Here is a 27457-nt window from a genome sequence, read left to right as displayed (position 1 = left end):
AGAAAATGTTCAGTGTCCAACCCTTGAAAAAATGGAACCAAACCGAGACCTATATTTACCCACTTTCGGAGAAATTCCCCCAAATCTTCATATTTCTCCTTAAGTTATCTACAAAATCCACATGAGGATTTATGGGGTGAAACTCCAAAACCAGATAAAATAAAATAAAAAGAGAATTACCATATAATAATGAAGAGTGTTTTATAATAATAAATAGTCCAGATGATGTTGAATTCACTAAGGCAAAAGAAAAAAAGCCATTACGATGGTAAGTGGTAAGGGCAGAGTAAAACATAATTATAGCATGTAATGTTTACAAATTAAGGATTCCACCAAAAAAAAAAAAAGGCTATTAGACCTATTATATTAAAAAATTCATATAAAAACAAAAATTGAAAAAATATTAAAAGCCACACTGACTTAAAAAAAAAAAAAAGAAATGCATTTAAGAAAATGTTTGAAGAGTGCTACACCGCAAATTGTAAAACAAAGCTGAGGAAAATGTTAAAATGCAAATGAAGGAAGAAGTAGATGATAAACCTGGAATAGAACATTTAGTATCACCAAGATGTCAATTTTCCTCAATTAATTTATGTTTTGAACATGACCCTAGTAAGATTCTTCAATTTGTCCTCCAAAAGTTAATGATATGATTTAAAAATGCATGTGCCAATGGCCAGATCAATCTTGAAGATAAAAGAAGATTCGTAATACCAGCTATGTAGATTTATAATTAAGATATTGTGTTTATCACAGTTTGGTAGTTGGCTAATGATAGTGAAATTGATCAGCAGAAAGAAGAGAGTTCAGAAATACACACCCACCCAGAGATTACGTTTTGTGCACCAATGTAATTAGGCAGGGAAGAGAAGTTTTCCCCAGAAAGGGTGAGGTGACAGTTGTCTTTTGGTTGGTAAACAAAATAGAACCCTTTAAAAACTACTTCTTATTGAAGTATAGTTGGTTTACAGTGTTGTGCTTATTTCTGTTGTATAGTAGAGCAGTTCAGTTATGCATCTATTCCTTTTCACATTCATTTCCGTTGTGGTTTATCTCACAACACTGAATGCAGTTCCCTGCGCCATACAGAACAGTTCTGTTGTTTATCTTTCATACATGTAATAGCTCGTGTCTGCTAATCCCACTCTCCCCATTCTTCCTTCCCCCACACCGTTGGCGACCACGAGTCTGTTCTCCATGTCTGTGAGCCTGTTTCTGTTCCATAAGTAGGTTCCTTTGTGTCATAGTTTAGACTCCACTTGTAAGTGATATCATATGGTATTTGTCTTTCTCTATTTGCATAATTAGTATTGAGAGTCCTTTTGATGTGAAACTCAAAAAAACCAGAAAACTTAATTAATTAATTTATTTTCTTTTTCCTTAGGAAAGTATAAGGTAATTTTCCTGTAAGTTTACTTTCCATCATGATGATACGATATAGACAATTTCTACAGAGGCATATGAAAGTAGATAAACATGAAGTTACACTTAGGAGGGTAATCTGAACTGAATGTTCAGATCTGTTTCAACTTTTTCCATGAGCACAGGAAAATCTCACAGGGTGAGGATGACGTTGAGTAGTAACAGTATGTTAGATATTCCCAATGGCATGTTCATATAAATATTCCAGTTGTGTTGTTTGGTTCTTTAGCGGCTTATCAAGTGTGACTGAATTTAGGGGATTTCTGTCAATATGATGCTAGTTAAGTGAGGCCACTTAGTAAATATCAAAGTTCAGAGAGCTTTAAAAACCCCTGATTTCCTAGTAGTGGTTTCACAACAGTTTCTTGAATTCATTCCCTGATATGCACTTTTACAAGTTTGTTTTTTTTTAAAGACAGTAACAGACTGGCTCCAAAAGTGATATAAAAATCTAATTTTTAACTTAAAACTTCTCAAAAATCATTGACATTCTCTCTCAGCCAGGTGAAGCATATATGAATAGCTGATTCCATGTCACTATCACTTTCTCTTGTCCTTTCACCCAGCTTGGCTTGTGGGGGTCTATGGAAACCAACGTGTCTTTGGACCTTACTCCGCCACGTATCCTTTCTTGTGCTTAGAAAGTGAAAGTCACTCAGTCGTGTCTGATTCTTTGAGACCCCATGGACCGTAGCCCACCAGCCTCTGTCCATGGGATTCTCCAGGCAAGAATGCTGGAGTGGATTGCCATTTCTTCCCCAAGGAGATCTTCCTGACCCAGGAATCAAACTCAGGTCTCTCACATTGCAGGCAGATTCTTTAGTGTCTGAGCCACCAGGGAAGCCGGTGCTTAGGGAAGCACCAATTTTTTAAAAAACTCACTTGAGACAACAGTAGTGAGTACAAGAGTTTCAGCATATTATTGACATTAAATATTCTTTAATGTGCTTTGAGGCACCTTTTAACTAATTAATTTATTTATGTATTTATTTTCATTTATTTTTATTAGTTGGAGGCTAATTGCTTTACAATATTGTAGTGGTTTTTGCCATATATTGACATGAATCAGCCATGTGTTTACATGTGTTCCCCATCCCGATCCTCCCTCCCGCCTCCCTCCCCATCCCATCCCTCTGGGTCTTCTCAGTGCACCAGCCCTGAGCACTTGTCTCATGCATCCAACCTGGGCTGGTGATCTGTTTCACCCTTGATAGTATACTTGTTTCAATGCTATTCTCTCAGAACATCCCACCCTCGCCTTCTCCCACAGAGTCCAAAAGTCTGTTCTGTACATCTGTGTCTCTTTTTCTGTTTTGCATATAAGGTTATCGTTACCATCTTTTTAAATTCCATATATATGCGTTATTATACTGTATTGGCCTTTATCTTTTTGGCTTACTTCACTCTGTATAATGGGCTCCAGTTTCATCCATCTCATTAGAACTGATTCAAATGAATTCTTTTTAATGGCTGAGTAATATTCCATTGTGTATATGTACCATAGCTTCCTTATCCATTCGTCTGCTGATGGGCATCTAGGTTGCTTCCATGTCCTGGCAATTATAAACAGTGCTGCGATGAACATTGGGGTACACGTGTCTCTTTCAGATCTGGTTTCCTCAGTGTGTATGCCCAGAAGTGGGATTGCTGGGTCATATGGCAGTTCTATTTCCAGCTTTTTAAAGAATCTCCACACTGTTCTCCATAGTGGCTGTACTAGTTTGCATTCCCATCAACAGTGTAAGAGGGTTCCCTTTTCTCCACACCCTCTCCAGCATTTATTGCTTGTAGACTTTTGGATAGCAGCCATTCTGACTGGCATGTAATGGTACCTCATTGTGGTTTTGATTTGCATTTCTCTGATAATGATTGATGTTGAGCATTTTTTCGTGTGTTTGTTAGTCATCTGTATGTCTTCTTTGGAGAAATGTCTGTTTAGTTCTTTGGCCCATTTTTTGATTGGGTCATTTATTTTTCTGGAATTGAGCTTCAGGAGTTGCTTGTGTATTTTTGAGATTAATCCTTTGTCTGTTGCTTCATTTGCTATTATTTTCTCCCATTCTGAAGGCTGTGTTTTCACTTTGCGTATAGTTTCCTTTGTTGTGCAAAAGCTTTTAAGTTTCATTAGGTCCCATTTGTTTATTTTTGCTTTTATTGCCAACATTCTGGGAGGTGGGTCATAGAGGGTCCTGCTGTGACTATACTCAGATGCACACAAAGATCCCCTGGAGAGGGGCGTGGCACCCACTCCCGTGTTCTTGCCTGGAGAATCCCCACGGACAGCGGTGCCTGGTGGGCTGCAGTCCATGGGGTCACACAGAGTCGGACACGACTGAGCGACTAAGCACAGCACAGCACAAGAGTGCGTCACTCCCATTCCCACTGGATTCCTGGTACTGTTAATCTTGCCCAAGGAGACACAGCACCATATATCAGATGCTGGCTTAGAGCAGAGGGGAAATGGCCACAACCTGGCTAAGGACTGACACCTTGGAAACTCATGAAAACTGAGTTTTCCAACGGCTCAGCCACTATTCTATCAATCGAACCGCTTCAGGTTGCTGGGGCCTATATATTCATTGCTGCTGCCGCTAAGTCACTTCAGTCATGTCTGACTCTGTGCGATCCCATAGACAGCAGCCCACCAGGCTCCCCCGTCCCTGGGATTCTCCAGGCAAGAACACTGGAGTGGGTTGCCATTTCCTTCTCCAATGTGTGAAAGTGAAAAGTGAAAGTGAAGCCGCTCAGTCGTGTCCGACTCCCAGCAACTCCATGGACTGCAGCCCACCAGGCTCCTCCATCCATGGGATTTTCCAGGCAAGAGTACTGGAGTGGGGTGCCATTGCCTTCTCCGATATTCACTAGTGAATTCCAAAATTCACTAGGCTACTGCTGCATTTCTTCTGCTGTGACATGAGTTCCTCGATCAGAAGCTTTGTCCTGTGGATCACCGCCGTGTGGAAAGGTCCACAGAGGGTTGTTTTGGCAGCTGCATTGTGCAGGGAAAGCACATCCATGACTGAAGTGTCAGAGGAATCACCTGCCATTGGGGGCGGGGCCTCACCCTGGGATTGTGCCACACCGGAGACTCAGCTGGTCTCTGCTGCCAGCAGATGGGACACTCAGCAGTGGCCCAGGGGATAGGCTTTGTGGAGTGGAAGTCATATTTCTGAGCCCATAAATAACTTCCGTTCTGATCACCATGGCCCATTTGTACGTGAACCCACCAGGACATAACAGCAGTGGCTGGGGACAATCTGCCTGTATCCACCAAACACATCATCTTACCCACTTGACTTTTAAATGTGCCTCTGCTGAAATCAGTCTTTGGTGAGGATCACCTTTTTTACTCATCAGAGAGATCTGTCCACATACATCTTTCCATCTCCTTGTGGCCAATTTTCCAACCATTTTCATTCCAATTCTTGGACCCCATTCTTTCCAACTTTAACTGCAGACATCCTAGTGTGTTTGAAAACATAATTTTCACTGTAATCCAGCTACTGGTAGAATGAAACTCTGGGTTTCCTTTTCAGTGATCTCAGCTCAGTGGGTACAGGAGACAAGGATTTTATTCAAGGATCAGCAGGGAAATTTTAAGGGCATTTGTGCAGCATCTGAACTGTTTGAATTCCCGAGCTCATCTCATTTTTTCTTCACTTTGTCTCTTGCAATGAGGATCAACCAGTTCACCCAATCCTACTCATTAGTTTCACAAAAATGCTCTAAGATATCAAATACTTGTCTCCTATAAATACAATTGGAGGTATCAACTGTTGATATTTTATGTATCTTTATCGTCATAGCACGCCATGGACTATTAGTGTCATCTTCCTCTGGGCAGTGGATGTATTACTGCTGTTAGAAATGTCAGATTTGAGGAGACTTCCCTGGTAGTTCACTGGTTAAGATTTTGCCTTCCAACCCCGGGAGTGTGAGTTTGAGCCTCAGTTGAGGAGCTAAGATCCCACATACCTTGTGACCAAAAAACCAAAATGTAAAACAGAAGAAATATTGTAAAAAACTCCATAAAGACTTTAAAAATGGTCCACATCAAGAAAATATACATTAAAAAAATCAGATTTGAGAATTAATTCCAGAAATTCCAGAGCCAATTTTGAAAAGTTATCCTAAAGGTTTTCTTCCTTTGGGATCTCTCATTACCAAAGTCTATATAAAGAATTAAGAGTTCTTTTTAGAGGAATAGAAGCATATTCTAAATTAGTATAATACACACACACACACACACATACACACACACACACACACACACATGGAGAGACAGAGGGACAAACATACATGGAGAGGTTAAGATTTGTTTTAAGGAATTGGCTCATGTGATTGTGAGACTAGCAAGTCTGAAACATGCAGGGCAGGTAGCAGCATGGAAACCTAGAAAGGGTGTGTGTGTTGCAGTTTGGAGTTTGAAGGCTGTCTGGAGGTAGAGTTCTTTCTTTCTGGAAGGAGCTCAGTGTTTTCTCTTAAAACCTTCAACAGATTGGATGGACACCCACCTTATGGAAGGTACTTTGCTTTGTTCAAAGTCTGTGATTAAATCGTAATCATATCTTTAAGATGCCTTCAGAGAAACATCTAGGTTGATAATTTGACCAAGCACTTAAGTACTGTAGTCTAGCCAAGCTGACACAAAATTAACCACCACACAAAATATTTAAGATGAACTTGGATATTAAGTTCAGGAGATTCGCAAACCAACTATGGAAGATCCACCTGATTTCCTCTTCCTGCCTGTAGTAAAATACATGCGATAAGATGTAAATTGAAGGATGAACTGTCAAGCCAAAAGAAATCAGCATGAGATGATTTGACATTTCCCAGCCTATCCACAGAGTATACTCACCAATCAAGCCCAGAGTGAACCTGGCCAGTCCTTGGCTTAAAAGGTTAGGCACATGACTTGAGATCCAAAAAACTGTCTCAGCCTAAGCCAGAAATAGAGATGCTATTATCCAGGAAAGATCTGTGATGTGCCTGCATAGCTGAGAACTTGCACCTGTTATTGCACAAGAGACTGACAAAGTTTTGAGAATGTTATCCTACTAGAAATGCTTCCAGCCTGAACTGAAAGTAACACACATCATACAAATAAAGGAAGAACGTCTTCCAAGATAGAGCCCTGCACCCAGAAGTCTGGGCCAACAGGGCCTCTTCCAGTTGAGAAAGGAGGCTCACCTGCCTGGTGGTCCAAAAAGCTAGGGCTGCCCCCCAGTGGCCCAAAGACAGAACATCAACTTCACCATTGAGTGTTCTCTGTTCTTGTAACCTAATGACAATTCTCCTGGTGGATTTTGAGTTTGTGATGTGTTACCCTTTATTCAAAATTTTTCTGTTGGTCCATTCTTGAATGGTAATATCTATCCTATGTCTGTTTTAATTTTGGAAACACATTACTTATTTTCTGGGTTCACAGAGTCACACATGAATAGAAATTTTGCCCAAGAGTGGACCTGTAACTGAGTCTCACTCATGACTTATTTAGAAGATATTTAAGTAAAATTTGGGCCTTAGAGTTGATGCTGGAATGGATTAAAACTTTGAGGGCTGTTGGAAGTGGGTGAATATATTTTACATATGGGAAAGGTAGGAATTTGTGTGCCACAATGTGAACTGTTATGTCATGATTTTAGAAATGAAAAATGTTTATATCAACTGATTAAAGCTAACTATGCTGTTTGTAATATATGAACATAAAAATCACATTTTAGACTTTAGTGGTTTAATGTTTCAAAAACTCTATACCAGCAAAATCATGAAAATGTTATTAGATCTGAAGATCATTACAAAAGAGGGCTCTAGAATTCCCAACACATGTTATCTTACTTTGTATGTGTGTTCAGTTGCTCAGTCATGTCTGACTCTTTGGGGCCCCATGGGCTGTAGCCCACCAGGCTCTCTGTCCATGAAATTTCCCAGGCAAGAATACTGGAGTGGGTTGTCATTTCCTACTCCAGACCATCTTCCCGACCCAGAGATTGAACCCTTATCTCCTGCATCTCTGCATTGCAGGTAGATTCTTAACCACTGAGTCACCAAGGAATATATACCCTTACTTTGTATATGTCTTTATGATAAAATAACATATTCTATGTTTCAAAGGTGATACACGTTAAAGACAGAAAAATTCAAGAATGCATGTATGCAAAAAGGAGTTAAACACCACATTTTACCCCATTATCTCTAAATTCAGCTATAGTTATTCTAAATATTCTATTACACTTCTTGCCAATATTTTTTATAAAAACACATTCAGTGTTTAAAGCATAGTGTCTTTATGTGCATGTGTGTTTATACTAGATGTCAAATGTTTCTAATCACTTGTCATGTTATAATCATTATGTACCCAATTAGATTCTAATTCTTCTTTCTTTGAATTATTGTGTGTTAGATATGCATATTGTAAATGGTCATGTATTTCATCACTTTTTGGTATATTTATCTTTTGGTAGATAAGCAAAAGTAAGAAATATCTACTTACATCTTGTTACTATCATATGTATGACATAGTTTGCTGTTTACGTGTTTGGAAATGATATTATTTTGAAGATACCAACAAGGATTCTTTTCATTTTTCTTCTGAAAGAGTCTCAGAAAACCTCAGAAGTTATGGAGAAATCTTTGAGAAAGTTAGGAAACTGATCGATAGAAGAGGCACTGAAGTGATTGCATTAATTTGCTCAGGTATTTTATCAACAGGACACAAAGCACTTTGGTTTGCCAAGTTTAATGAGGTGCTTTAAAGAAGTGATTCATTAGTCTTCCTGACTATAATTTCATCATCCCCATAACATCTGATTTATGAATCAAAATGATTTAAACAATACTTGATAAAATAAACTGAGAATTGGATTAATAATGAAAAATTCTCAATACATGTACATACAACTGCATTTAACCAGTGTTTTGTCCACAATGAGGATACACCACTTTTCCTTCCTGACAAGCTGTTCGAAATGTATGATCTGGTGTCACTGGATGATACCCACTTTTACATATAAATTCAATACGATCCTGTGTTTTAGAGTAAAGTTTTTTTGAAGTTGTCCATTTTAACTGTATGTTATATTTTTTCATCATTTCTTCTGAAATTTCACAGGCCTCTGAAGATAAAAATATAAACATAAAACATTATATAGTGAGCAAATATTTTCCACAGAATTTCAAGCTTTCAAGTAGAATCTTCTACTCTAGTCCAAAAATTCCTTCTCAAAACCTTTTCCAAACCAACTCATTGAAAATCTATTATGCAGGTTTCATCATTTTAAATGTAAGAATGAGGTACTATATTTAATGTAATAATTAAATGTTATAATCATAGACTTACAATGTCAATTACCTTATGAAAGATTTCATTAAGGAACCTCTTGTTGCTATTGTTCCTGACCAGAAAATTTTCATACTTTATTTCCACACACAGTAATATTTGGTAATCAAGCATGCAACAGAATGGTTTGTTAATCCATGAAAGCTCTATTATAAACAGCTAAGCCTCATGCTCAGTACAAGGATTTTCCCAGAATCCACGAGAAGACTGAAGCATTTGCCTAAGCACTTTGGTGGTTCAGACCACTCTCCATTCTGACACACACTGTTTCCGTTTCCCTGAAGTTCATAGTAGGCCTGGCACTGATACTCCACGAATGACCTCAGAGGATATAGAGGTGTGAGGAGTGAGGTAATGTCTCCATTGTCTGTTGGTAGAGGAGGCCCACACTCTCCTTGAGAGTCTAAAAAATATGTTGTTTGATTTATTGAAAAACTACCATGCCCCGCAGTTTAAAATAAAGGAAAAAAATGTAGCCTACTATGTAATATCAAGACTTGTGACTTCTGATGACAGAAATGATTTATTGAAGAAAATCCAGTCACTTAACAGAAAAGGCACATTTTTATGCTTTACTTTTGCCCCACTTGAAAGCATACATAATACATTTACAAATATGTCTTCTGTGCAGGGTTCTGGTATTAAAATATGTTTTCTTAGTGAATATAGGCAGATGGATACTGAAGAGAAATAAAGCATTTCTTTCATCTTTATGTGCAACATACTGCAGTGTCTTGAATCTCTAGTCATTTTAATTGATTTTCAAATTTGTTACAAAAGAAACATTAGCTCCGCTGGCTCCTTAAATAAAATTCAAACAACTACAGATTTGAATAGTGGACTTCCTTTCTTGGACAAGCTGAGATGCTTATTACATCTGTGAAGTATTCCTTCTGCTAATTAAGAATCTTGACATATTATAAAAACCAACACAGGAGATTGTGAAAGATGTAGAGAAGATGTCAATCTGATTAGAGACCTTGGGATTCAAGAAATTGCACTGCAGACAGTGTCTTGGGTTTTAATTTGCTTTCTGTGTATCTTGGTCAAGTCACTGACACGACAACCTAGAAATAATAACAAGTTCAAGCAAAAAAAAATATCTCAAGAAATACTTGATCTTTTTCATCAGAGACCCAGGAAAGTGGTGTGTGTATGCCTGCTAAGTCACTTCAGTCCTATCCAGCTCTGCGACCCTATGGACTGTAGCCCGCCAGGCTCCTCTGTCCTTGGGATTCTCCAGGGAAGAGTACTGGAGTGGGTTGCCACTCCTTCCTCCAGGGGATCCTCCTCCAGGGATCAATCCTACATCTCCTGCAGCTCCTACATTGTAGGTGGATTCTTTACTGCTGAGACATTGGAGAAGCCCAGAAAGGGAGCAGGCTAGCAAGACAATGGATTTTTGTAATACCGACTTACTCTAGAAATACACCATAATGGAAACCTAAGACTAACTGTTTCCCTGCCTTGATCAGCAGGGGCCAAGGGAGGAGCCCAGACTTCCACTCACGTGGTTGAGAAGCAAGATCCCTCTGCCCTTTCTCCTTGAGTCAGTGGAGGCCAGGTGGGAACCTTGGACTTGTACCCTGCATGGCAGTAATGGAGGCCTGATAAAGATTCCAATAAAATCTAGGGTCTCAAAAATCATAATACCCCAAAAGTCTAGAATACAAATCATTCGTAATACCAAGGACCTCAAAGAAAGCCTCAAAAGAAAAAAAAAAAAATCCACAGAAGACAACACTGAGATGACATAGATATTGAAATAATTGGTAAATGGTTTTTCTTAATGGAATTGAATTTATAGAACTAAAAAAATAGACTAATATAATTTAAAAAACACATTAGATAGGCTCAATAATACACTGCAGGTGACAGAAGGATAAATAAGCTTAACTACAGTCTAACTTTGAATAGAGACTGAAAAAAAAAATGGACAGAGCTTCAGGCACCCATAGGAAGATAGTAAAAGATTGGAGACCCCGAAGGTAAAAAGAAAGGGGATTGAGATGAAAAAATAACTATAATGACAGAATATTTCCCAAATAGGGCACAAGGCACAAATCTATATATTAAAACATCTGAAGAATTCCAAACAGTATAAACCCATAGAAATTAATGTCAAGATACATCAAAACTAAATTGCTGGAAACCAAAGGAAAAAACCTCAAAAGCAGCTAGATAGATATTATGCAATACTTATATGGAAAAAGGATCCAAACATCAGTAGGGTTCTCATCCATGACAACAGAGCCAGGAAGAATTGACATCATTTTTCCAATCCTGGAAGAAAAAAATCATCAACCCCAAATTCTATATCCAGTGATACCATCCTATAGGATTAAAGGGAGAAAGAAAGACATTCCCAGACAAAGGGAAACAGAATTTGTCCCAGCAGACCTACTTAAAGAATTGCTAAGGGAATTATTAAGATAGAAAGGAAAATAGAAAAGGGATTGAGACTTTAGGAAGGAAGGAAAAATAATAGAATTGATTTTTAAAAATTCAGGGGTAAATATAATAAGACTGTCTTTCCCCTGATGATTTTATTAGATCAGGGTCATGCAAAATTATGTCATTTGATATGGTGCTCAGTGTATGTTGAGGGAATACTTAGAATTTATGTTAAAAATGCGGGGAGGGTAAATAAATCTAAAGGGAAGTAAGGTTTCCACATTTCACCTGAGGTGATAGAATGTCAGCAACAGTAGGGAGTGATAAACTACCTATGTGTACCTAATACCTAGAGCAACTACTAAGAAAGCCCTGCAGACGAAGTATATACTTGAAAGCAATGCAGATGTATCGCAGCTAAATTATTTTATAGTGTTCAAAACCCCACAGTGAAGAAAAGGAAATGGAGATGAGAAACAGAGAAAACACACACAAAATGAATAATAAAATGGCAGACACTGCCCCTAAGAGTAGTTACTTTAAATGTAAATGGTCTGAATACTTCAGTCTAAAGACTGAGAATGGCAGGTGAACACAAAACCTGTATGCTGAGCTGTATGCTGTTTTATTTATTTATTTTTAAATTTATTTTTATTTATTTATGTATTTATTTTTTGTATGCTGTTTTAAACATGAAAACATATGCAAGTAGAATTTGCTAAAAACTCACACCAGGCAAAAATTAACTTGATAAACTAGAAGAAGACTCTTGAGAGTCCCTTGGACAGCAAGGAGATTAAACCAGTCAATCTTAAGGAAAATCAACCCTGAATATTCATTGGAAGGACTGATGCTGAAGCTAAAGCTCCCATACTTTGGCCACCTGATGGGAAGAGCTGACTCATTGGAAAAGACTGTAAGGCTGGGAAAGATTGAGGACAGGAGGAGAAGGGAGGCGACAGAAGATAAGATGGTTGGATGACATCACCAACTCAACAGAGATGAGTTTGAGCAAACTCTGGGAGATAGTGAAGGACAGGGAATCCTGGTGTACTGCAGTCCATGGGGTCGCAAAGAGTCGGACATGACTTCGGGACTGAACAACAACAATTTCTTGTTTAGATTCCCTTCCTTTCTGAACTCTAAACACTAAAGCATCCCAAGACCAAGTTTCAGACACCTATTTTTTTTTTTTTATGTGTACACTAATTCCCTGAATGAGTTCAACTCATTCATACCTTTAAATATCACCCATATGTGAAGATGCCCAAAAGACGCCACATTCTGTTACCAGGACCCAGTTGCCTATTCCATGTCTCAAAGTGAAATTCCTTGGGCTGTCACATGTACTGATGGTATCTTTAACACATTTATTCTTCAAGAAATAACTGTCTTAATATTTAAGACAGGAAATGTTCCATGATTCCAACCATTCAAATCTGGTCAACAATTTCATAAAATATATATGTGAGATATTTATTAATTCCACAAAAGAACTGGATGTTAAGCACCATCATTTTCTTTTCATCAAAAACTTATTCCCTAAGAACTTCTTCAATATCTATTTATATCAGCATGTTTTATTCCTAATACTTTCTCTTAAATCGAGGAGGGGGTAGACAAGATACTCTACCTTTGCACTGAGGTGGTTTTGTCCAAGTTCCATTTAAACATGTCACATCTACGTCCCCTAAAATGTCATAAGTCCCGATGCATTCATAACGTACTCTTTCACCATTTAGATACCTAGGTCTGTCATTTTGTATAACTGCATTTTCCACTCTGGGTGGATTCACACAGGAAACATCTGAAAAAAAGAAAGAAAGTATTTCTAATATAATGATCCTAATGAACAATAAGCCAATGAGTGAATGTCAAATATATTCCATTGTTACTTAAATTCAATAGGTAATCTGTCATGAAAGACTGCTAAATTCAATAAGTTTACATATAAGATTAAGGAAAAGGAGATAAAGCAATATTTTTCAGTGCAAATTAAGCTTTTTTACCTTAAATCTCTGCCCCAGCCTTCACTAGCAGGTTAATAACATGATTTCAGGCCAGTGAAAATGAGAGCTTTTCTGGACAATTCTTTCTGAGTTTAGTAAAATCAGTGTTATAAATTATATAAATTCACAATGAATTTATAAACCATAAGAAAGTCATAATAATAATATCATATGGATTTGATTTAAATCATCAGGATTTAGTTTACAATCATTCTGTTTATTAACTGTAACTTAAGACACCTAGAAAAATAAACACAGTAGATACTTCTTTAGAAACTTGATCAAGAATTAGCACACTTTGAAGAATACCATTGTTGAAGGAAGAAGATGATTAACTAAAAGATCCAAACATATCTGGGAAACAAAACTATTCTTTGATGATATTTTTTGGAAAATGCTTAAGGACACCATAGTGAGTGATGGGTCATCCCTCAGTGAGATTCAGGGGATGTAAGATATGAGAGGCTGTAGCCTTGACTCCTAAACTGAAATGTGCACAGAATCCCTTGGGATTCCTTAAAACCATGTCAGAGTTGCAGCCCCAGAGATTTTGATTCAACAGGTCTGAGTGAGCCTGTGAATCTGCTTGCATATCTAAGAGTTTTCCAGAATATGCTGAGATTGCTGTGCCAGGGATGTGCTTTTAGAATTATTGGGCTACAACTCTAAACGCTGAGAACACAATCCCATCTCTTTTTATGTTGAGACAAACTTTTTTGACCTGTATGCGGGTCAAGGAGCAACAGTTAAAACTTGACATGGAACAATTGTCTGGTTCAAAATTGGGAAGGGTGTACGACAAGGCTGTATATCATTACCCTGCTTGTTTAACTTCTATGCAGAGAACATCAATCATGTGAAATGCTAGGCTGGCTGAATCACAAGCTGGAATCAAGATTTATGGGAATAATATCAACAACCTCAGATATGCAGATGATACCACTCTAATGGCTGAGAGTAAAGAGGAACTAAAGAGTCTCGAGAGTGAAAGAGAAGAGTGAAAAAGCTGGCTTGAAACTCAGTGTTCAAAAAACTAAGATTGTGGCATCCAGTCCCATCCCTTCATGGCAAATAGAAGGGGGAAAAGTGGAAGAAGTGACTGATTTTATTTTCTTGGGCTCCAAAATCAATGTGGACAGTGAGTGCAGCCATGAAATTAACAGACGCTTGCTCCTTGGGAGGAAAGCTGTATCAAACCTAGACAGCGTATTAAAAAGTAGAGACATCACTTGGCCTACAGAGGGCAGTATAGTCAAAGCTATGTTTTTTTTCCAGTAGTCATGTATGGATGGGTGAGCTACATCATAAAGAAGGCCAAGTGCTGAAGAATTGATGGTTTCAAGCTGTGGTGCTGTTGAGAGTCCCTTGGACTGCAAGGAGATCAAACCAGTCAACTGTAAAGGAAATCAACCCTGAATATTCACTGGAAGGACTGATGTTGAAGCTGAACCTCTAATACTTTGGCCACCTGATGCGAAGGGCCAAGTCACTGGAAAAGACCCTGATGCAGGGAAAGAGTATTGAAGGCAGGAGAAGGGGGTGACAGAGGATGAGATGGACTCAATGGATGTGAGTCTGAGCAAACTCTGGGAGATAGTGAAGGACAGGGAAGCCTGGTGTGCTGTAGTCCATGGAGTTGCAAAGAGTCAGACACGACTTATCGACTGAACAACAATAAGAACAACGAATAATCTATGACCATTTAATGATGGTGAATATTATATTACTTAAGATACTTTAATAATAAAATTTAAGAATTTTACCAAAGTACCTTTGCACACTGGCCTTCCTATCCATTTGCTCTTAACACACTGTATAGTGTTGGATCCATTCAGCTGATAATATGGTCGACATTTAAAAGCCACTTGTTCTCCTGATCTATATGATTTCTTCTTCTGGCCTATGAATACAGCATCATCAAAGCTGGGCAAGTTAAAACAATCTGTGCCTGAAAAAAAAAGGAATATATATTAGTTTAGTCCATCTTTAAAAATACATAGTAACCAATGATTATATTCCAGAAAAATAGATAGGTACTTATCAAACCAATGAATATTGTGCAAATTTCTCTTATAACTTAAAACAAATGTCAGACATCTTGACCTTGCCACACTGAGTGTCTCTATATTCATCAGAAGTACAACATGGGAATGGTGATATTCAAAGAGATAGGGCTGCATGTGATGCTTGAGAGCATACTTCTCACATTTAAATTCTTTTTCCCCATTGCAGGCCACCTACATTATAAATGTGTTTCTGTTTCTTCTATCGAAACCTGTTACCTTGAATTGTGTCACATGTCTTAGAAATTATATATTATAAAGAAATGATTGATAAATTAACAGTAAATTGTGTAGTGATAAGACTGATGAGCAGAGGTCAACTGTGATACAGTCGTGTGGAACAAAGACTAGAAATCTGAGAATGTTTATCAGAGGATGTTCAAACTGCACCCAAGTTGATGTGAAAATGAGATAATTTAGCTCCTGTTTTCAAACTTTTGTTATTACTAGGATTGTTAATTCTCTACTAGAATTGAGAACTTTGACAAGATGCCTTGTAAAGTTCTAGAATTACTGCTTAATTTCATATTTGTACCATTTATGCTCTTAATTAAAGATATTTGTCAGCATTAGAATAAAATGAAATGCACTATACTTATGCATTTTGGTGTACGGGACCATTTTCCTCCTAAACATCTTATAGATGCAAATCCATAAATCCTAAATCCTTTGTTACAGGTGTATCTGACTTTTTCTCCGTATTGATAACTGTCTTTCTTGTGACGTACAACACCATTCTGAACTGAAGGTGGAAGTCCACAGGGAAGTCCTAGGAATAAATGAAAGAAAGATTTTATGTTTCACTAACTCTGAAATTTAACTTATGTACTGCTTGTCATATTTGATAGTTTAACTGAAAGAAATAAATGATTTTACAGGAGCTTTCATGATATCACAGAGAAGTGCACACATGTGTCCTAATATCACCATTCTGATGTGTGTCCAGCTGCCCACATAAGCAAGAACTTGAAACCAAAAGTACCAATATATGAAAGAGACTATCTGTGCTCGCTAACCAATCATGAGTAATTAAAGGAAAGCACACTGAGATGTCATCATCTTAGAAGAAGTGCTATATATTGTAAGATATTAGAAGCGACATTGTAGGAAGGACAAAGGACATTTTTTGGAAAAAACTCAGTGACAATGGAAACACTGCAACTTCTATGAATAGTTGGACTCTGAATACGTTTACTGATATGAATAGGAAGGTTTAATTTTGTTGTACATCCAGCGTCAACACACAAAAAAATTGCCAAAATTAAAAGTGATTCCATATGGAACCAATGCAATTAAGAAAAAGAATGATTTGAACATGCAAAAGTTAATTAAATGCATTAATATAAAAATTATATATAAGTGCCACAATATATACAAAATGTGATATAATGAGTAAAGGAGTCTGTCTCATGACTTTGTTGCCAATTCATTAGTTTAAAAAAGTGAAATTAACACACATTGAAGAATAACACAGTTGAAGGAAGAAGATGACCAAAAGATCCAAAGAGAAAATCTGACAAAATAACAGAAAAATAAATGTATAATTTACAAAACTACTCTTTAATGATATTTTGGGCAAATGCTTAAGGACATCGCAGTGAGTGAGATTGAGGGGATGTAAGGTACAGAGGCAGTAGCCGTGGCTCCTAGACTGAAATGTGCACAGAATCCCTTGGGAATCATTAGGACAGTGTCAGGATTGCAGCCCCAGAGTTTTCCTTTGAACAGTTTTTTACATTTTCAATATTTTCAGTGCTCTCTGAAAACAATTTTAAATGAACTGGCATTTACATGTACTGGCATTACAGTGGAAATTAAGAATATATTCTACATTTTGTGAAAAGAGATATGCCTAGAGCTAATTTTGTTAAAACGTTAGCATGAAAGCGTTGTTAATGACTTTGAAATATAGTCAACTGAACATATTTAAAATATAGGAGTTGATGAGGTTTGAATCTGCAAAATCATCACCCTATGCAAGATTATGAAAATAACCATTGTTTCCCAAAGTTCCTTCAAATTACAAACAAGAATCCCCCAAACATGTTCAAGTCATACTCTAGCTTTTCTGTGACTTATTTTCTATTCACATTTTCATGAGCATATTCACATGACCTCATAAGCAATATTCAGTGGGCTTTCACACTGTGGTACTCAGAACATAGAAAACAATTCATTTTATTTCCCCCTTAGGTGAACATGTTACTTTTTTCATTAAGGTATTATTTATAGGTATCTCACCTTGCAGGCTATTTCTTTCTACCAGGAGAGTCAATCAAAAATGAAAGTAGATAAAATTATATTTAGGAGGAAGGCTGAGTGTTTGAATCAATTTCATCTTACCCTGTCCTTAAGCAGTGGAAAACCACAAGGTGAGGAGGACATTGATTAGTAACAGCATGCTAGATTTTCTTGATGGTACAGTCACACAATGTTCCAGTTGCACCATTTGAGGTTTAAAATCTGCCTCATTTGCAGTTCCCAAATGTGACTCCGAAATTAAGTGTATTACAGTGAAGCTGGTTAATGTGTCATTTAGTAAATATCAAAGTTCAATGTCTTACACTATCCCTAAATGTTTTCTGTTGGTAGTTTCATGGTAAGTTATTTTTTTCATCACCTGACAAGTATGTCCATAGCTTTATGTGGGACCAGGTATGAACTGGCTCCAGAAGTAATATAAAATACTAATTTTCAGTAAAACATCTCATGATAGTAGGTGAAGTTCTTTCTGCCTGTTGAATCACCTGTATTTTCATGGGCTATGAAAACTGATAAATTTTTTAAAATTACAGTAGATCTTAATATGTACTACACAGGTTATGGGGTGTTAAACGTGGCGATAGTGTTAAAGAATCCACCTGCCAGTGCCGGAGACGTGGGTTTGATCCCTGGATTGGGAAGATCCCTTGAAGAAAGGCATGGCAGCCCACTCCAGTATTCCTGCCTCAAGAATCCCATGGACTGAGGAGCCTGGCGGGCTACAGTCAACCGAGTCGCAAAGAGTCGGACACAACTGAAGTGACCGATCACGTACAGTGTAATGATTTGACTTATATATGTATATATAAGTCAAATATATATATATATGAGAAGTCATATATATATGTCAAATCATATATATATATATGATATGTTTACAACAGTAAGTTTAGTGAATATCCATCATTTCATTATTTGATATCAGTTACTGTATAATTATTATGTTCTTCTGTTTGTGTTAGAGTCCTTGATTTTTGTGTTCCTTATAGTCTCATTTTGTGTTGCGTTTAAAGCAGCAGTCTCTTCCTCTAGTCTTTACAGGCTTGTCTTGGGGTGAGAAGTTTTGAGGCTTTCCCAGACCTCTTTAAGGATACACCTGGCCACAGATCTCAGTTCCTCTCAGGAGAGATTTTTGAAGCTCGTATGCTTCTCTCAACCTAGCAAAGCCAGTCTCTGTGCAGACAGCTTCCTGGCTGCTTCCCTGGGGCAATGCTGAATACTGTTTGTGTGCTTTCTCACAGTCCCACGGGTCAGACTGGCTTCTGGATGTCTCTCAGATCAAAGGCTTGGATCACCACCGCGAGGACCTGCACAGGGAGCGGGCCCTGGGGCAGGGGCATGTGGATACGCTGCTGCGCCCTTGGGTGAGCAGGACCCACAGGCAAGGCGTCTGCACCGCCTAGAGGGCGGGCTTCCTGGCAGTGTCTCCAGTGCGGTCAGGAGGATTCACGTCCCTCAGTGAGTTCTAGCTCTGGAGGCTGTAACAGCTGGCCTCTCCCCACCCCTCAGCCATGCAGGTGGCCCCAGTGTCCTGGACAAGGGGAGAGAGAAGGGCGCCTTCTCATCAGTGTTGGACGCTGAGGAAGCCACCTTGGCCAGATGCTCTTATTCCCCCCCAGGTAACATCCTGTGCTGAGGGGCTCTCCTGGCACTAAGCTGTACCACTTTAGGGGACGGTGACGCACGTAAAGTGAGGCTGTTCCTCTAACCCTCTATGATGTGCCGGGTCTTGAATATTTGCTGTAATTTCTCTGCTAGATTCCTTGCCTTCCACAAAGATACTGTCATTCATGGGTGACGGTCAAAAGTCTGTGTTTGTATCGGGAGAGACAGTAAAACTCCTATTCTGCCATCTTTCTAATGTCATTCTGTCATTACAGGTTTCTTCTTGGTGGTTCTTTTCATTTTCTTGACTAATGTCCATCAATACGCACATTTATTTTGTTATACACTTATCTAGGAATCTGTACACTCACACACGCTTGTTAAAGAATAAAATTAAATAGGTCCTTTGACAAAATAAGAGGCTGATCTAAACATTTTGCAGTGGATGACACAGCTGAGTCTTAGAAACATATGAACATACTGGGGTCTCAGCCCAGCTTACTCACCGACACGGACGCATATTGGGGGAGGGTACCAGCCCTTCTCTGTGCAGGTCATTGTGTTCTGATTATTGTGAAGACTATAGCCATCATGGCAGCGGACTCTTACAGTTTTACCTTGTAAATACTTTTCATGGGAATTTGTGTAATATCCATTTTCCAAATAATTGAAAGTACATTGTCCTAAGGATCATAAAACCAATAGAATAGAAAAATAACATTTGGTAAAAGAGCACAGTAAAAATTAACTTTATAGTATTTACCTGACAATGCATTAGTATTCTAAAATAACATATAACTTAATAAAAATGAAAGTTACTGCCACATTTGTTTAAAAGGAAAAAAAATGAATTTCATTTTTAGTTTTTTATAATTTATTTTTAGTTTTTATAATTAAAATATGTATAGATGATGTAGATATTCTTGTAAGGTCTCTATTCTCCAGTGATTTCCATGAAGAGCTCCTCATGAAAGGAAGACCTATTTGGATCTTTTTACTCAGAGAACTTGTCCTTCAGCCTTCCTGTTGTATACAAGACCTAATTGTACTCACTTACTAGTGAGTACTAGTGTCTCTTCACACTTTGAAAGATTTATACACATAAAATTAAAGAGGTTTACTTACTGAGGCAGGGCACTTCTGGAGACCATCCTTTCAGGGTGCAAGTCATGTAGTCCCAGGAACTTTGTGAAGGAGTCACAAAATGCCGTTTACAGCGATAGGAAAACTGTTGACCTACACTTGCTGGAAAGTATCCTTTAAATGCATAATATAACTTTCCATGTTTTATTACTGGAAAATCACAAGATTTCACTTGAAATGAAAAAAAAAGTATAAATACTATTTTATCTTAATAATCAAATTAAAATGGTTTCATCTATTAATTATATTCTCTTATTAGCATAATTACACTCATTGCACTGGGGATTCTAGGACAAGAAAATTTATAAAAACTTCAGGTGACTAATATACGTAAGGAGATCCACGCTAATGTAGCTGCTATTCCACGGTCTGGGTTCTCCTTGCCTGCCTCTGGGAGGTCCAGCATTTCCAGTTTCCAGGATCACAAAGAACGAAGTAGCAGTTGTGAATGGCTGTGCCAGCACTTCTCACAGGTCATTTCCCAGCTACATGTGGAGTGAGCAGCTCCCAGTTTCTTCATGGAAGAGTCACACCACACATCTAGACCCTCATCTTCTTCAGCTGCTGCCCGAGCAATTGGCTTCTAGTGAACCCGTCCCTGAGAGCTGATGAAGCCGAGCTTGCTCGGTACCTGGGGACTCCAGAGAGCTGCTTCATGGTTTTGGAGAGCACAAGGTCTGAAGGAGCGCGCATGCATTTGCACAGCTCCTCTCCCCGGCTCAGAGCAGAGTGAATGAAATGACAACCTCCAGTTCCCAGGTTTACCAACTATTCTGGCTTCTAGCTCACCTCTCTTAGGACACTAATGGGAGCTGGCATACTCTAGACCCCTGAAAGGTGCGAAAAACAAAGACAGTGGTTTGGATGAGCATAGAGGTTAGAGAGGCACCCAGAATCTCTGGCTAGGCTGACTGATGAAAGGGTTCTACTTCTGAGGCAGGTCTGTGAAGACTAGGAAAAGTGGACGTTTACTATAATGCACAGATATCAACACAGAAAGTCAAGGAAAATGATAAAATGAGAAATATGTTCAAATCAGAAGAATAAGACATCCGTTGTTTTTGCTTCTAACCCAACAACAGAAATTAGACATCCATCCACAGAGAAACCTTCCTTGGATGGAGGTGTCTCAGTCAACACCCTATGCCAAGGGACCCAGAAGGGGTCTCGCCCACACATGCATGAGGCATGTGGGCAGACAGACCTCTGTCCCGACTGTGGTGCCTGCAGTGGCTCATGAACCAGCTTTCTCCCTCTCAGCCACAGTCCAAGAGCCCCTGTAAACACTATCTTAGAAAATCAAGCATGGAGCTAAGTCCTTATGTGAAAGTCCAGTTTCTCACAGGAGAAGCTCTGTCTGCCTCACTCACACACCTCCCCACGTTATAGCCAGCTCCCTGTGGGTTCGGCTGACATCAGAGGCAAGAGCAAGCTTTGACAGATCACCAGTGAGTATGCATAGGGAATCTGGCTCAAATCTGCAGGCAGGAGGAGAACACAAGTTTAAGGTGTAGTGCTACTTTTGGGGAAACAAAAGATAGGCTGTCAGACCCTTTCTTGTGCATTGTAGGATATAGACAAGGCGTAGAAGCACAGAAATTCTGGGGAAAGAGGGATAATAAGTGTCAGAAGGTGCCCCATAGAAGATCTGAGATAGTTTGAGAGTCATTAGAAAGGTTGACCATGTTTTATTGACTATGCCAAAGCTTTTGACTGTGTGGATCACAACAAACTGTGGAAAATTCTTAAAGAGGTGGGAATACCAGACCACCTGACCTGTCTCCTGAGAAATCTGTACGCAGGTCAGGAAGCAACAGTGAGAACTGGACATGGAACAATGGACTGGTTCCAAATAGGGAAAGGAGTCCGTCAAGGCTGTATATTGTCACCCTGCTTATTTAACTTATATGTAGAATACATCATGAGAAACACTGGGCTGGATGAAGCACAAGCTGGAATCAAGATTGCCGGGAGAAATATCAATAACCTCAGATATGCAGATGACACCACCCTTATGGCAGAAAGTGAAGAAGAACTAAAGAGCCTCTCAATGAAAGTGAAAGAGGAGAGTGAAAAAGTTGGCTTAAAGCTCAACATTCAGAAAACTGAGATCATGGTATCTGGTTCCATCACTTCATGGCAAATAGATGGGGAAACAATGGAAACAGTGATAGACTTTATTTTGGGGGGCTCCAACATCACTGCAGATGGTGACTGCAGTCATGAAATTAAAAGACACTTGTTCCTTGGAAGAAAAGTTATGACCAACCTAGACAGCATATTAAAAAACAGAGACATTACTTTGCCAACAAAGGTCCATCTAGTCAAGGCTATGGTTTTTCCAGTAGTCATGTATGGATGTGAGAGTTGGACTCTAAAGAAAGCTGAGCGCTGAAAAATTGATGCTTTTGAACTGTGGTCTTGGAGAAGACTTTCGAGAGTCCCTTGGACTGCAAGGATATCCAACCAGTCCATCCTAAAGGAGATCAGTCTTGGGTGTTTATTGGAAGGATTGATGCTGAAGCTGAAACTCCAATACTTTGGCCACCTGATGCGAAGAGCTGGCTCATTTGAAAAGACCCTGATACTGGGAAAGATTGAGGGCAGGAGGAGAAGGGGATGACAGAGGATGAGATGGTTGGATGGCATCACTGACTCGATGGACATGAGTTGGAGTAAACTCCGGGAGTTGGTGTTGGACAGGGAGGCCTGGCATGCTGCAGCTCATGGGGTTGCAAAGAGTCGGACACAACTGAGTGACTGAACTGAACTGAACTAAACTGAAGTGACTTAGCATGCATGCACGCACATATCCACCCAAAGACTGGAGACCTGTGATTTACCCAATGAATATTTCAAAACAGCTGTTTTTAAAAACTCCATGTGCTACAAGAAAATAGAGTAAGACAGTCAAACAAAAGCAGGAAAACAATAAATGAACAAAATGAGCAGTTTAATAAAAATAAACAAATCATATAAAAACCCCAGAAATTGTGGTACTGAAGGATCCAAGGATGAAATGAAAATGCTTTTGAGAGCATCAACTACAGAAGGAAGCAAGCAGAAGAAAGAATCTGAGAGATAGATGACATATTGAAGTTATCCAGTCAGAGGAGAATAAAAAGAAAATAAAACAACAACAATAAAAATTAAAAAAAAGGATGAAAATAGTCTATATGATCTAGGGAGCAGCAGCAACAGAACTAACTTGTGAACTATTGAGTTTTCAGAAAGAGAAAAGGGGAGATGAGGGTGAAAGCTAATTTAAAGAAGTAATGACTGAGAACTTCCCAAATCAGGGGTGTGATTTGGATATCGAAGTTCATGAAGTTTATATGTGACTAAACAAAATCAACATTAAAATGCATCTACAACACATACTATAATGAAGCTTCAAAAATTAAAGAAAAACAGAGAAGTCTTAAAGGCAGCATGAAGAAAAAAACCAAAAACATCAAAACAAAACAAAAAAGCTTGAAACTTACAAAGAAACACTCGTATGTCTCTAAGCATATTTCCAAGCAGAATCATAACAAGCCAGGAGAAAGTGGGATGATATATTCCAAGTGCTGAACGAGAAAACTGCCAACCAAGAATACTGTCATTCAGAAATGAATGGAAGATAAAGACTTCTCCAGACCAACAAATACTGAGGGAACTGAATACCTCTAAACCTGCCTTACTAGAAACCCTGAAAAGAGTTATTCAAGGTAAAATGAAAGAATGCCAATTAATATCATGAAAATACACAGTACACTGGTAAATATAAGTGTACAGTTGCATGTAGGATACTCTAATACTGTAACATGTAGTAATGTTAGAATTTTTTTCCCCTTCACTGTGGTTTCCATATTGGGAATAAACTACTAACTTAATCTCATTCCTTTTGGTTACCATTCTAGTGTATGTTTCCAACACTGTTGGAGTTTTGGAATAATTATTCTTTACCCTTAGATTTTGCAGTTTTCAGCATATGTCACTAACAAGTGTGATTTCATGATGAGAATGCATCATGAACAACAGATGATTAATCTATTTCTGTAATTTTGAGTTTCAATTAAGAAAAATATATGACTTTCTATTTCTGTCGGATGAGGAAGTAGTTCTTATAAGAAGTCTACAATTGTGAAGCACTTATTTATTATGAAAAATAACTAATCACAAATATTCAGAACATTTATCTCTAAGGCTACTTTTAGAAAGAGTTCACTTGTTAATGAGAAGACTAATTTTCAACTGGAATATCAGGCAAGGATTTGTCAAAGCTCCAAATTTCTCTTTCATGCTTGCATACTCCTCCTCTGCTCTCTCTCTTACTTAGAAATATGCCTTTAATGTTTTCTCTGACTGATTAATAGACCATCTCCCATATCCCTGAGAACCAGAGATAAACTGAGTAACACATCTGTCAGCCCTTCAGCAAGCACTCTGGTAATGCAGCCATTCTTATAGGTGACCTGGGACCTACAGTGCTTTTAACTGTTACCCTTAGGACTGGACAGGAAGCTTTGTTGTGTTGTAAACATTGTTTTTGAGGAAAATTGACAAATTGATTTAAATAATATGCAAAAACCAACATGCAACATATTCTGAAATCAATAATGCATAGCAATGCATATTATAGTCACACCTAGTGTTTAATGAGATACCATAAAACTCATTAGAAGATATATTCACAAGAAAGAAAGAGGACTGGATTAGTTTAAAAAAAAAAAAAAAAAAACAGAAGAAAAGCATCATAATGAAGAACTTATAAATTTCAAGATAGAAGTGATGTAAATTTTTTTTTTAATTTCACAATTTCCAATGCTCTCTGAAAACAATTTTAAAGTTTTGGCATTGCAGCAGGAAAGAACATACTCTGGATTTTGTTAAAAGAGATATGCCTGTTACCTATAGCTAATTTTGTTAAAACATTGATTTGGCAGTGATGTTAATGACTTTTAGTAGCTTTACTAACATATAATTGAAATACAGTCAACTGAACATACTTAAAATTTAGTATTTGATGAATTGTGAATCTGCAAAATTAATATCACATGTAAGATTATGAAGATATACATTGTTCTCCAAATTTCTTTATTTCTTACAAATAAAAATCCCCTAAACATTTTTGAGTTATACTCTAGCTTTTCTGTGACATATTTTCTGTTCACATTTTGTGAGGTCATGTGAATTAGCATATTCACAAATGACCTCACAAATCAAGATTCAGTGGCTCTGCATACGGTGGTACTCAGAGGGTGTAGAAGATAATTTATCTTATTTTCCCCTCAGGTGAATATGTGATCATTTTTTCATTAAGGTATTCTTTATGGTTATCACATCCTGCAGACTATTTCTACCAGTTGATTCTATCAAAAATCACACATGAAAGTAGAAACGAAGTAGGAGGAAGGGTGAGTGTTCATACCTGTTTCAACTTACCTTGCCCATGAACACAGGAAAACCACAAGATGAGAGCGACATTGATTAGCAAAAACATGTTAGATTTTCTGATGATACATTCACACGAGTGCCCCAGTGGTAGTCTTGGAGGTTTGAAATCTACTTCCTTTGCAGTTAGCAAACATGACTTCGAATTTAAGTGCCTTACAATGAAGCTAGTTAATTAGTGCCATTTAATAAATATCAAAGTTCAATGTTTTACAATATCCATAAATGATTCCTGTTGGTAGTGTCACAATAAGCTATTGTGTTCAACACCTGTTATGTCCGTGTACAACTTTATGTGGGACTAGGTGTGTACTGGCTTCAAAGTAACCTAAAATATTAATTTTTATTAAAACACTTGTAGAGAATAGGTGAAGTTTTTCCCAGTCTTTGAATTATCTGTATTTTCATATGCCTAGGGAAGTGAGAAGATTTTCTTAAAGTTACATTAGATCTTAATACGAAGTACACAAGTTATAGTGAATTCTTTTTATTTATATGCTACTTATGTATAGGTATTTTATGGTTATTATTTTTTCCAGCTCTTTTGACATACAGTTGACATGCAGCACTGCATAAATTTAAAGTGTGCAGAGCATAATTAGTTTCTGTTTTGTTTTACATTTTTATTTATTTTAATTGAAGGATAATTACCTTACAATATTGTGATGGTTTTTGCCATGTATCAGTATGAATCGGCCGTAGGTATACACGTGTCCCCTCCATCCTGAGCTCCCCTCCCACCTCCCTCCCTACCCTACCCCTCCAGGTTGTCATAGAGCACTGGCTTTGTGTGCCCAGCTTCATACATCAAACTCGCACTGGTTACCTATTTTACATATGGTAATGCATATGTTTCAGTGCTGTTCTCTCAAGTCGTCCCACCCTCGCCTTCTCCCACTGAGTCCAGACATCTGTTCTTTACATCTGTGTCTCCTTTGCTGTCCTGTATGTAGGATCGTTGGTGCCATCTTTCTAGATGCCATATACAGAGCATAACGATTTAATTTATATGTATCTTGAAATGATGACAAGTTTCGTGCATATCTATCATCTCATAGGGGCTTCCCTGATAACTCAGGTGGTAAAGAATCCGCCTGCAATGCAGGAGACCCCGGTTCAATTCCTGGGTTGGGAAGATCCCCTGGAGAAGGGATAGGCTACTCACACCAGTATTCTTGGGCTTCCCTTGTGGCTCAGCTGGTAAAGAATCTGCCTGCAACGTGGGAGACCTGGGTTCAATCTCTGGGTTGGAAAGATTCCCTGGAGAAGGGAAAGGCTCCCCACTCCAGTGTTCTGGCCTGGAGAATTCCTGGACTGTCTAGTCCATAGGGTCACAAGGAGTTGGACACGACTGAATGACTGTCACTTTCAGATCATCTCATGTAAATACAAAATTAAAGAGAAAAGGTTTTTTTTTTTTTGTGAAGAGAACTCGTAGGACTTACTGTTCTACTAACTTTCATACATAAGATACAGCAATATTAACCATATTTACCACATCCTTGGTTCTAATTTATCTCACACCTGGAAGTTGTTACCTTTGACTGCCCTCATCCAATTCCCCCATCCCCAGCCCTAGCCTTGATAACCACATATCAGATCTCTTTTTCAATGTGCTTGTTGTTTTACATACAATTGACCAAGAACACTGTTATTTCCTGTTTACCCAGTGTAGTGATTCCATGTTTCTGTTCATTTCAAAATAATCACCACAATAAGTCTAATTACCATCTATCGACATTTAAAAATTACACAATTGTTGATTATATTCTTTACATTGA

At 38.2% G+C, this 27457-nt stretch overlaps 1 protein-coding gene across 1 annotated transcript; it reads right to left on the bottom strand.

Moving 5' to 3' along the window:
* Nucleotides 1-8175: 8175 nt before the first annotated feature.
* Nucleotides 8176-25814, bottom strand: LOC122707878 (complement factor H-related protein 1-like). The gene is made up of 7 exons (XM_043923832.1): nt 25668-25814; nt 20223-20411; nt 19604-19780; nt 15826-15999; nt 14939-15115; nt 12792-12965; nt 8176-8540 (listed from the first exon to the last, which is right to left on the bottom strand). The coding sequence occupies exons 1-7, from the start codon at nt 25723-25725 to the stop codon at nt 8332-8334; spliced, it is 1158 nt and encodes a 385-aa protein (XP_043779767.1). The 5' UTR covers nt 25726-25814; the 3' UTR covers nt 8176-8331.
* Nucleotides 25815-27457: the final 1643 nt, after the last annotated feature.

The sequence above is a fragment of the Cervus elaphus genome, chromosome 14 (assembly GCF_910594005.1).
Source record: "Cervus elaphus chromosome 14, mCerEla1.1, whole genome shotgun sequence".
NCBI classification, from domain to species: Eukaryota; Metazoa; Chordata; class Mammalia; order Artiodactyla; family Cervidae; genus Cervus; species Cervus elaphus.
The sequence above is the reverse complement of the archived record's forward strand: the minus strand, read 5'-3'. Positions and strand labels throughout refer to the sequence as shown.